Here is a 13,429-nt window from a genome sequence, read left to right on the forward strand (position 1 = left end):
ACAGCAAACTACATACTGTTGGGCAACAAGAATTACACTGAACATATATTACCGTGGTCATACTGATAATAAGGTAATTAAATATTGAAACTTTGAAAATAAAATCATGACAATAAGACATGAATGTCAGGTTTATTCGCAGAAAAAACAATCAGTGTGCACATGACATCAGCAGGGCTGAGAGTGCATTTCTGCATGTCTGCAGCCAGTCTCTATTGGGTGTTTCTGGTTGCTCAAGAGTTGCCATGTTCCCTTCACTGAACAACACAAAAGAGCTGTGAATGTGTAGGATTGGTTGTAGCCATGACAGTTTTCCTTTTAAGTCTCATTATGAGGTAAAAGGTATAAATCAAGAAAACCAAACCAAAATAGAGCAACTGAGCATTGAAAAATAAACTGTGTAAAATATCTTGAAGAAAAACACTCCTGGCAAAGTAAGCATTTTGCTCTGGCCAGGTCATTCAATGAATGCCACAGCAACTGCTGACAGAATAACCACTAGGCTATAAAGAAAAAACCCAAAATAGCAGCCAAAGAAATTACAGGTAAACTGCAGAGTGTAGTAATCTGACAATTTACAGAAGAAAAGAGAAATACTGGAGCTATATCGCAAAATGCAAACCTTTCATCAGCACTAAGAAAAGAAAAACCCAGACTAGAATTTGGAAAGATGTACAAAGACGACTTAAAGGAGTTCTGCAACAAAGGTTTATGGAAAGAAGAGAGGAAGATAAGCCTTTACCAGAGTAATGGAAAAGGAAAAGTGTACAGTAGTACAGTACAGCAATCCAAAATACTGCACATTTGACTGAGGGGGTACATCAGAAAGAAAATTAGCAAAATTTTATACTAAGTCAGTCTCCTGATGTAAATGAATGTGACACGCATTTCACATGCTAAAAAACAAAATGCTAAAAATTCCCCAAGCAACAAGTGAAAAATATCAAGAGTCAGAGCTTTTACATGTTCCAGCATACTGAACAGCATTACCCAGTAATAAAAGCTGACATTCTGTACATGAGCCTCATGTTTTTTTTAACTGAAATACAAATATGAATGTGACAAAAACAAATCAATTTTAATTCAAAGCACCAATGCTGCTCTTTGCATGTTAAATCATGTATTCTTTAGACTTTGTATGCAATATGAACTATACACCAAATCCATAATATATGACTGCGTGGACTGCTTTGAGGGTTTTGCAAAAGCAGCAGTCAATACAGCTTTGCCACTCCTTTGTTTATTTTTGTCACCCACCTGAAAAAGAGGCCCGATATCCACATCGAATCCCAAATCTGCAAATCCTGTGGCAATGACCTTCGCACCCCTGTCGTGACCATCCTGTCCCATTTTGGCCACCAGCAGGCGGGGATTTCTCCCCTCATGTTTCTTGAACTGCACAACCCTGAACAACGGACACACAAGGACATGAGACACATCGCATATTGACTTTGGGTATTAGGGAGGGATGCACTCAGCCATTATAACCAAGTGTCCAAAACTTTCCAAACCATTTTTGAGTCAAGCCTGTGTCCAAAGTACTTTGTGATCTCCTTTAAAAGCACTTTAAAGTTGTGCAACACTCAAGGCAGAACGGCTCTTAAAAGCATAGCTCCCTTGTGATTTAATGGTGATAAGCCGTGAGTGAGGAACATGCTTCTGAGGGACGTCTTTGACCTCTTACCGGCCGTGCACGAGGGCGATTTCCTCATGCTCGCCAAACTCACTGCGGTACGCTCCGCTCACCATGCGTGTGCTGGCCTTGTGCTCTCCGAAAACTGATTTCATCGCATCCGTGATCTCCCCCACTGAACACCTGCACAATCCAATCAAGTGCTTAATCAATGAGTAAATCACACTATTTTATATAGCTTAAAAATTCAATACTGCTGTGTGCTGTGAATGTTTCCTTAAACCCTTAAAAGTCTATAATTATTGGTGCCATTTCAATATTTGATTAAAATGTAATTACATGATAATTATATTGTTACACAATGAGTTACATTTACATTCAAGGTTGATAGGGTTGAGGATCTTCTGACTTTTTAATACTTTTTAATGTCAGGAAATAAACATTTTCACATTAGACTGTATGCACAACAAAAACTTTTCAGAATGAAATAATACCTCTTCTATTCAAATGATGGTATTAATTGAACATTTAGAAATGAGTGAGAAATATCAAATTAGTCAATGCTTTTTGTTGGCTACAATAACTGCAACTTCAAAGAGTTAAATAAGCCACACCATATATTAAAGCATGTGATAATATCAGTCTTATGTGCTTAAAGCATGTCACACAGTCTTGGCCAGATTCTGGGCCAGATACCAGCTATGCTCCCATGTGCTAAAAGTCAGATTATATAATTATATGATGAAGTATTCTGCAGATAATCAAGACATTAACGACACTCTGTTTGTATCTGTTTTTTGATGAAAGAATTGGTCATGCAACCGAAAAAAAACAACAAGACCCTCTGCATAATAGTGGCAATGTTTTGTCTAAAAATGTCTATTAAATGGCATATAATAGGTGAGTTTGGAGCTCTCCATTGCTGGGGGAAAAGATGGCAATATGAAATGTCCATTCGCTAAAGTGAACTTAAGTTAAATAGGTTTGTTTTTCTATTCATTCTGTGATAGCTTGCCATTTCAAAGCAGGTCACTCTATATGTGACCAGAAGGCTGGACCACACTAATGTATGTGTACTAATATGTAACATGAGCAAAAAGGTTTTTACTATATCATCCTGTCTCTCTCTCACACAAACACATACACATACACACATCATTTCAGCTGCTCCCTATTGGTTGCTTCTTAAACACGCATCATAGCAGCAGTCATATTGTGCGACATTTTGGACTAAAATTTTTGACACTGCCAGAACTTTCTTGTAATAAGCTGTATTTAGTCATAAAGGCACTAAATTGATTGCAGTGCAAAATGTCACATTACAGGTTGAAAGGTAATTGGTTTTTAGCTTACAATCAAATTTTCTTTTGCTTAATTCAATGATTGAGATGTAAACAAAGTCACTCAGAGTGGTTTGATGTAAATGGTTCACTGTAGAGAAACTCAGTATATTGGATTTCTGTACAAATGTGGTGAGCGAAACTAGGACTTCTGAGGTCTTCAATGCAAATATAGCCATTTTATTTACTACTCAAAATAACCAGTGAACCTACATGTGTCTTCTGAGTTTATATGTCTAATGTATCTAAAGCTATCAACACTGCTGTGAGCAATTCTGGCCCAGTAGGTTTCCCTAGAATGGTGCATTTCACGTCAAACCACTCTGAATGATTGTTTACATCAAAAAAGAATTATGCAGTTATTTTGAAACGACTCCCTTTTAACTGTGCAGAATTAAGAGGAATTTGTTACATTATCCTGTTATCATTACTGTATTACTGTAGATTTTGTTGAACTCTACAGTGTTCACTGTAGTAATAGTCTGACTCTGTAAAGCCAATAATGAAAGGCCATTATTTTGTCCAAAGGGCTACTTCACAGTTTCACATGTATTGTGATGTATAAGGGCTTTATAGACCTGATCTTAACTGAGGTTGACTGACCTTGCTCTTGCAGCCTCCACAGCCAGTTGTAACAGGTTACCATCCCTGGTACGAGCACACTGCTCTATAGCAGCCAGGCACCTCTTCGCTGCATCAGCATCTCTGGCCTCCCTCACCTGCAAACAAAGCATACAGCAGCTCTTTCAAAGCACTGCAATAAAGGCCTCAGACCAGAGCTGTTCCACACAAAATAATGGAGGAAAATGAAGTCATTTATCAGGATGAAAAAAAAGGAAAAAAAAAAAGAAGAGAACCTCCATACATACCATACCACCAGAAGCATACCATTTTCATTCAGAACATGGAAACTGTATGGCTGTTTTCAAATGTCCCTTTAAAGGTTCACTGTTTTATGAGGAAGCATAATTTTAAGTGAAGCCGTATATAGATAGCAACCTCTTGTCTAGTGTTTAAATGACCTGAATGAAAATTCAATTAAATAACCACATAGCAGTCTCTGCTAGTTAAATAACTAGTTTTATATCTCAGTTTACTGTACTTATAGCAGTTTTCAGCCAGTCTGATACAGCAGACTAACAAAGCTGCTGCATCTAAAACAGACTAATCCAGAAGCCCGGTCTGAAAGGTCTGAGGGGCTGTGTGTTGCAGAGATGCCTCAGGACAGGGCCTTAAAGGGGAATTCCACCTAAATTCTACAGTCATATATGTTATATTAGTTCCACTAATATAAGAAAATGTATCTCTGCAAGCCAGAAGCAGAGATGGAAAGAAACGAATTACAGCTTCTCTCATTATAGCACTTGAATGCATCTGCACGGCAAAGAATACAATACAATAAAATTAAATTGTAGTATTTTTCCTTCAGTTAATTTTAATAAAGCATTCACCTTATTTAGAAGTTGAGAACTTATTTTTAAAACTGATACAGAGTGAAATAAATGCTTTTAACAAGTCAATCTCCAACCTGAGGGTAGCTAACTAAACTTTCCTAAATAGCTACTATTCTTTTAATATTTTAATTTTATTTGATTGTTTTGCAATAATAAGAAAATCAGCTCTTTTTAAATCTAACAGCATACAGCATACAAAAGGCATGATAGAGTATTGATGTTAGGTTGATACATAGCTACACATATACTTTTATACATCATTTGCCATTTTATTTTTAAAAAAAAGAAAACAACAAGAAGTTTTTGTACTCTCTATTTCCAGCAGGGGACCACAAATGCACAAAGACTCTTGAATTCTAGCCACAAATTGTTTTAAAGGTCCCACTTAGATGGAAGTGTGGCTGTAGTCTTTTCTGAGCTGATAAAAATGAGTCACATTGTATTTACAGCATTACACCAGATAAGAACAACAAATGCGTGGCTCAACTGACTACACACACACACACACACACACACACACACACACACACACACACACACACACACACACAGGCGAAGCTGAGAAAACCAAATTAATTCAAGAAAGAAATCAATTCTCTACTCTTTTTCAACAAACAGCAACCAATCATTGTCTCTGTGCGTCAGGACAGCATTATAGGTCAGCAGTAAAAGCAATAAAAGCTTTTCTGCCAGGCCTGTCAAACACTTTGTACGGTCCTGAAATGCATCATGAGACGTGAAAAAAAAATGATTTCCAGTGGAATTCCCCCTTTCAAACATCCTTTTTGAAGAATTCTGAGAATAGTAACCGGACCTCTTGTCAAATATAATCTGAGTTTTTTTCATCCTCATGCTGAACTTTTCCACACATAAAATGGAAACACAAAACATATGAAGTAATCTGTCGGAAGAATTCTCCCAAATGAAAACCTCAGTGTTATAAGGCTGCAGTCTTAACATCTGTGAACATTATTAGAACTGCTGTTGAGGCACCAACTTAAAGCCTACGAGAGAAAACATATCTGGAATGAGAAAAGCCCAGCAACCACATGTTTGCAGGAATATTAGGTGGACCTGACTGACCTTCTCTATCTGATCATACATCCAGTTCAGAGGGGAAATGTTAAGTGACCTTAGCACAAATGCAAGCAATATGCCATAGCCCAGGGCACACTGGTGACATGAGGGCTTTGTTGATGTGAATCATTTCCATGTGATTGTGAGCTTTCAGAGCCACAATAACCCATCTCACCGGTGGCATCTGCACTCCTGGGAATTCTGTTGTGCCGGAGGCAACATCAATATAACACAAAATTAAATGCTGAACTGAGTGTTTTAATCAGAATCTACTCCAGAGACAGGAAGCCTTTGGGATCAGACCATTTTCTGATTTACAAGATTTTGTTGTTTTTTAAAGCTGATGCTACAAATACAGCTAAGGTGAAATGTTCTCTTCACAGATAAAACCCCTTTCAGTTGGTCCCAGAAAGCTGAAATTCACAGAAAATCCTGCACTCTTAAAAATCTATGACATGCATTAACATTTCAGGAGTGTTCAAGCTGCAAGACGGTGCTCCAAACTTGAGTTAAATCAAATCCCTTTGATCTCACTGCAATTATCATACGTATGTCAACGCAAATATTTAATCAAGGCATAAAGGCAGCACACCTGTTCATGTCACTTCCAATCATGTCAGAACTTAAAGTTAAACTTACAAAGTAAAACGTAATTTTTTAGCTGATTCATATAGTTAGTAATAAGCGGATGGGTCTCTATCTACTACGAGCTTGTAAAAATTTCGCTCTGTCAAAACATTATTAAAAAAGCATGGTTAGGTGTGTTGTAGCAGTAGCCAATCAGATCAACTCCTCTCATTTTCTCTCGTCCCTTTAAGAGCTATAGTGTTGATCAATAACACTGTCCCTGGAAACTTTAGGAAGCTCCATTACCTTCACCAAGATTTATGAAATCTTCCCAACCAATGGAAACATCTTTTATAATGAAATCAGGTGCATTTTTTGCAGCATTAATATTATCATTTGCAACATTTTATATCTATGGCTTCACTTCACAACCAACTGCAAGAACAGGAGTAGTCTGAAATCCCTTCTGAGATGCTTTGATAGCTGCAATGGTTCAGAGCAGACCAGGCGCTAAACACCAGCGGCTGTGAATTAAAAAATGAAAAAAAAAGAAAGACAACGGAGAATCTCACATACCAAATGAATGCATTAAGACATGATTAACTGCAGACGAGCACTTCGTGTACAACCTACTCTGAGTGTTGTGTGGTGAATTAGGTATCCTCCTTCTCTTTATGGCTTTTCATTACTGAAAGCTCCAGACACGCATTTTAAAATCCCATATGGTTAGCATCCATGCTTGGTTGTTATGCCCACCATTTGAAATGGCTAATAGCTGTGGAGTGCTCTATCTACAGCTCCTCATCTCAGCCACACACTGAGAAAGTGAATGGGAACGGCACTGAGAGCAAAATGTTCAGATTTCTGACAGCTCTGAAAACATACAAAGAACAAAAGGCTCCTACACACTCTGAGAGCAAATTTTTCACTCCTGGACAGGAAGCAACTTGCTGCATATAACTGTGCTGAAGTAACACAAAAATGTGCAAAAGAAATAGAGGAAAAAAAAGAATTAAAAAAAGAAAAATAGCTGGCTAACTATTTGTCCATAACGGTAAACTGATTTTGTAAAGCCACCATAATGTTTGTAAAACTGAAAAATGTATTGTCGGTGTCCTCACACCATACACTATATGGACAAAAATAATGGGACACATCTCTTAATCACTGGATACAGGTGTTTCATTCAGTCCCATTGCCTTGTTGTATTGTGTCAACTATAAAGTTTGGTGGAGGAGGGATAATGTTATGGGGTTGTTTTGTCAGGCGTTAACCTATTTCAGATAGAGGTGTTATAGAATGACATTAGATTCATTCTATTTTTCCCTCCAATATCTGATCCAACATTTTCTGCTGATATCAGACCAAAGCTGATACCTTCTCTAGACACTACAGAGTATTTTTAACAAAAATATTGATAATCACTTAACTGGTAACTGTACACTATACACATACACAATAAAGGCACTGCCTATAGAATGGGACACTCTGTAGCAGCCAACCATGAGCATAATGTCACCATGCCCAATGCCAAGTGTCAGCTAGAGCAGTACAAGGCAGTGAAACTGTATTTCTGGAGTGACGGATCACCATTGAGGCTGCTGATGGCTGACTGCCATCAAATCCTCACAGCAGTTTTCCAACATCTTGTGTAACGTCTTCCCAGAAGAATAGAGGCTGTCATTGCAGCAATAAACTCCCTAATAATACCCTTTATTTTAGAAGAAACCTCTAAAACATTCTGATCTTTTTTATCAGCATAATGTTAAGCACTGTCACACTGTCAGATGAAAAGAAAAAGAATGAGTCACTGCAAACTGTAAAATCCGCAATGTGCCTTGAAACTTTGATTATGAATTTGTGGCCTCTTGACTGACAAACTTTCCAGTCATGGGAATACTCATGAGTGCTGGTCCATGCTTAAACAGGAAATGCAATTTGACAGTTAAGTAACTCTACAGGGCATTCCAGCACACGGCCTAGATAGAGATGAGGTGAACAAGTTTATATCACACACTGCATGAGCATGAATGTGACAAAGATGAGAGTTATTCTCTCTCCATTCACAAGCGTACATAACGCATCCACCTTAAGAGGACACTGACCTTCTGAAGCTTCTCAATCTGCTTATTGCGGACAATGGTGTTATCGATGGCCAGGACTTCCACGGTTTCTTCGTTTTCCAGCCGATACTTGTTGACCCCAACAATGACCTCAGAGCCTTAAAGAGGAAGAAGCAGACAACGTTTTGGTTTTAGCAACAACTTCATGTCAGAACAAGTGAAATAGAAGTCTGCTTCTCAGGTCACTTTTTCAGGGTGCTTAGGGCCCTGATCAACTCTGGAAAGTATGTATGAAATGCAAATTTTCACTAGCTCCAATCGCCCTGATATCTGCTGAAAAATGTCTAGGATGTTCAATAGGTGAATCTGCAATTGTGACAATAGGATGAGGTGTGTAACTTTTGCCTGCTGAAACTGAACAAGCAAACTAGTATCACAGGAAATGTTACTCATCAACCAGGCTCGGAAAAAAGACCACTGTATACTGAAACTAGGGCTGGGCAGTATGAGGACAATACCAGACACACATAATCATCTTTACTTTTACTATTTTCTACATTTTAGAAAAGTGAAGACATTAAAACTATGATATAACACATATGTAAATTATGCTGAGGCCAAAAAAGTGTCTTTTCCAACATGAAGCCACTACCGAGATATGAAAATAGAAAGAAAAAAAAAAAAGCTAAAAAAGTAACATTTTAAAATCACAGGCACTAATAAAGAGCAACTTAACACATATCTGTTTTATTAACCACTGTTAATTCTTATATAATAGTTTCACATGCTTTAATAAAAATTGTGATTGTTCTAATTAACAATACACTTTGAACTGTAAAAACTGTATCATTAAAGTTTGTTAAAAAAAAAAAAAAATCTATTTGAGACTCAAAAATTAGGCATTTACTTCAAAATCATAATGATGAACTGTCTACAACACCAAATCAGAAAAAGTTGAAAACGGTATGTGAAATTAAAGTTGAATTAAAACTGTGATTATTTATTATTTTTGACCTGTATTGCATAGGAAAATAACCCACCACATTATTTTATGTTTTACTTCATGAATCTTTTTGTTTGTTTCCAATAAACACATTTCAATTTTGACTCTTGCAATATGTTTCAAAAAAGTTGTGACAGTAAAGCATTTACCACTCTGTGAAGTTGCCAATCCTTTTCACAACACTTAAATGATGTTTAGGGACTGAAGACATCAAGTGATGAAGTGTATTTTTGTCCTATTATAAAAAAATGTATATTCAGTTAGATGTGTCCAAATTTTTGATGGGTATTGTTTGTTGTTATCTTGATAAATTACATCACAATACAGAGTGAGATACTGTCATAGATATGGTCGGCCGGTAGTTGAAGGACACTGAACAACTGTATCATAAAAAGAGAAATTTCAGCAAGCCTGTAAACAACAATCAGCAATGTATAGTACCTGTGATAATTGCTTAGGAACAAGTAGCGGACTGGATTTTACACTATTATATGATTTTATTTTAGTAATTTATTTTTTTTACCATTTTTTACCTCCTGTTTCCTCTTTAATAGTATTTTGCCATGTCATCCGTATTTATTCTAAACACAAGCGTATTCTATAGAACATTTACAAACACTGGAAACAGAATTTCAAATGTGAAAGAGTCCCTCATTAATCAGGCACATGCAAAGTGACACCACTATGACTAATCCAATCCGATTCTTCTTTTAACGCAAATTAAGTAAAGAGCAGACTTATTTTGCCTGATGGACATAAAAATCCAAAACCTATCCAACATTATGTCTATAGTTCAGATTTTCATTTGAAATCTATCAGCTTCTGTTCCCAGGGGCCTGACAGGTCAGCTAGCACGGAAGAGTTAATGAGCAGAGCAGAGCAGAGAAGGGGACAGTGCGTCCACCCATGTGCTTTCCACCAGACACATCAGCATGCGCCACATGGCATGTTCATTACGGGCTGCTGACGCAGGACCAAACTCTGCCACTTACCCAAGCCCTGGCTGGGAAAAGGCATTTGATAAGGCGGCTGGGAGGGTGTCAGGAGATAAAAGCACAGAAAGTGCAGAAAACACGGACTGGGGTCTGGTCACTAAGCTTTAAGAGGCCCAAACGATAAAGAGTGCAGAGAAAAGCAGTGAACGGGTTTGGGATTCCTAAATGTAAGAAGGTTTGTGTATACACATGCCTGATTACCTGTATATATACTTCAGTTAACAGGATGGAAGTGAACAGTGATTGAAAAAAATTTAAGAGTTTGCCAACAATTTACTGACATCTAATTTAACCACAATCTTTTACAATATTTTTGATCATAGTCCCTTATATTGACAAGTTTTATTTATTTACAAACCCCTAACTTCAGACCTGAGTTCATCAAGTCTTCAGCAGCGTCTGAATGGAAGAAAAAGGTGGAGATGATAATGTCATAAGAAAACCTCATAACCTTTTTTTTAAATATCACTTGCCAACTACAAATATCACAAAATGCCACCTACCCTTTATATGGTGTGAACGTCTTAAAATGAATTGACCAATAAAAACTTTGAGGTTTTTAAAGTTACATTAGCAGATGTTAAGATGTTTTTCTAATTGTCCCTTAAAGTACTGTATTTTTACAATAAAGTTACTGTTTTAGCAATATGTTTTTTTTTCCCAAAGCAATTCAATTTGATATTTGTTGTATACCTTTGAGAACAAAATTTAATCTGCATATATTTCTAATATATATTTTTTTAATTTTACATATTCAGGTTGGCTCATTTTGTAGAATTTTGTTAATTGAACTGCATTAATTTTAATTTTATAAAGTTTTCCAGTAAATTTTATAACTAGCCCCTCCATCCGTAACAACCTGCCCTGTCTATGGGGTAAACTATAACATCTGCACCTAACACTTTAAGCTGAATTGTTCACAAATTGTGAACCAGGTTATTAATACAGTGCACAGTGGTTTGGTTTTTGCTAAACAATTTTAAAAGTATTTGAACACAATTTTAATGCATAGCAATCTGCGCATCTCTGCTACAAAGCAAAACTCAAACTCTGTTTGCAGCACCTACCGTTCGTAAACAATTTCAACTGAAACGATGTACATACAAATAGTACAACTTTCTCCACAGCCAGGACTAAACGTAACAGACGGAAGGGATAAATGTTACTGTTGTTAAAAAAGTCAGATAAAATAATACAAAAGACATTTGACACTTTGCTGTTTTGATTCCAACCTAAATATATAAAAATATATGCATTAGAAGTTGAATATGTTTAGTGAAATGAGGCTGTGTCAAACACTTAAAATGCATATTTGACAAAAAAGCAGAACAAAAAAACAGCATGATAAAACTGAAATATATATTATTTACATGACTCACAATTAAATTTCACTTATTTACAATGGGAAACCCTTTCTAAGCATGATGATTCCTTTACAAGGCATTTCACCAGTATGCAAATGTAAAAGAAGTATAGAGCAATAAATTAATTTTCCACTTAAAGCTGCAACTAATCTGCCCCTGACAAATACACTTAACATGAGCCACATGCTAGCTGGGCAACTGTGTATGAAATACACAGTTATGACCTGTTAAACTGATAAACTAAGACCTGTTGAACCTACTAAATCTAATGTGAAACATGAAGAGATTTAGCAACAGAATGTAGACAACCAATACTACTTGTTAATTACATGCAACAGCAAAACACCTGGTATGGCAAAGCCTACACCGAGTGCCCCCTTGTGGCATAATGCAGGCAGTGAAATGAATGATTGACAACAGATCAACAACAGATAGCTGAGATTGTAATGACAGCTTTCCTATTAATTTCTCTGTTTAGTCAGTAAAAATACAGCTTTAGGTTACTTCACTGTCCTTTCTACAACTGTAGTGATCAATACTTCTAACTGCTGCTGTTGGCTAAAAATACATTTTTAAGATGTAGTGCTCTAAGCCCAACTATAACACAGGCCTATTGATGAGCAAGTTATGACAAAATCTAGTGAATACACCACTAAAATCCAGAAAGGACAAATTAAATACCCACTTTTCTCATGTCTGATGGACTGAAGTTTCTTTCACTGCAGATTTATCAAATTCACGCACCATCAACAATTCAGCTTTTAATGTTTGATGGCTGCATCGCTGAAAAATATAATTTCTCTTATTCTTTACACAAAACATCACTAAAAAGCAAACCAACACTTCTTCTGCTTCTAAATAAACCTATGGAAAAAGCGCAGAGCAGCACACAACACTACTCATAAACAAAACTGGCAGATAGAGACTGTACAGAAATGCACAACTGTACAGATGTACACATAATATATAACAACCTTTACTCCTTTGGGAAGGCTTTTCACAAGTGTATCTGTGAGAATCCTCCATCTTCTAAAGAGAACATATTTTACTGAAAATTTAGCAGAATGTGGAAATAATAAAACATAAAACGTGGTGCGAACATTATAGCATATTTGATTTGATGATTGGCCACTTTGTGTCACACCTACCAATGATCACAAAATCCAAGACTTGAAACTGGATTCAATGTCTGGATTTGAAGATCTCTGCTCAAAACGCTTCTGATACTCTTTAAAGGCACAGACATAATTTGTAAATTTAAATTACATGTGTTCAAGATTGTTAGTTAGTAAATAGCCATCACTTGGTAGCGGTTCATGTAACAGTCAATAGAAGCATAACCTATATTGTCCACCATACTATATCAGTGCTGATAAAGGATGCATCTGGGGAGCAGCTATAGGAGCAGGTATCCAACATAGATGGCTTGTGTTCTGCTCCACTGAATGATTCATGTCCTCTGAGCAGGCGAGGGCGATGGCACTTATGTGACATGTGCCTGAGCACTTGCTCATCCGTGAATGGCCTCACAATCATTTACAGCTGCAAAACTGCCCTCTGGACTGTATGTCAAAAGGCCCTGGAGCTGACTCTGATTTGAGTACATGGCATAAATTGTGCTGCTGATTTGCATCCAGCTGTAACAAGGACACAGTAGGGAAAAGGTATCAGCCTCTAAGCTGGTTACTTTTTCCAAGAAACTGTTTGTTTTTATACAGCGCTTCTCTGCAAACATCTGTACTCCTTGTTCTCTTCATGCTTGTTCGTGAGTAGGGACGGAAGGAGTGACTGGTTACAGATCGGAGTCAGTTGATCTTTTTTATTGTAAATACATGACCAGAGTTCAACCAATGCTCCTTTCATCTAGCCAGTGAAAGAGAACCGTTGTGGAAGACAAAATATGCGAGCCAATTTTTGCCACACGAACTGTGGC

At 37.0% G+C, this 13,429-nt stretch overlaps 1 protein-coding gene across 2 annotated transcripts in view; it reads right to left on the minus strand.

Annotated features, from left to right (window-relative positions):
- The window catches only part of mut (methylmalonyl CoA mutase), a 29,751-nt gene that overhangs the window by 7,784 nt on the left and 8,538 nt on the right, over positions 1–13,429 (minus strand). For both annotated transcript variants that reach the window (XM_036581742.1, XM_036581743.1), the window contains exons 8-11: positions 8,177–8,292; positions 3,577–3,692; positions 1,685–1,816; positions 1,258–1,405 (exon numbers count right to left, since the gene is read on the minus strand). In XM_036581742.1, the coding sequence (XP_036437635.1) occupies positions 1,258–1,405; positions 1,685–1,816; positions 3,577–3,692; positions 8,177–8,292 (512 nt within the window). The remainder of the gene's footprint in view (positions 1–1,257; positions 1,406–1,684; positions 1,817–3,576; positions 3,693–8,176; positions 8,293–13,429) is intronic.

Source organism: Colossoma macropomum, unplaced genomic scaffold (assembly GCF_904425465.1).
Source record: "Colossoma macropomum unplaced genomic scaffold, Colossoma_macropomum, whole genome shotgun sequence".
Classification (NCBI taxonomy): Eukaryota; Metazoa; Chordata; class Actinopteri; order Characiformes; family Serrasalmidae; genus Colossoma; species Colossoma macropomum.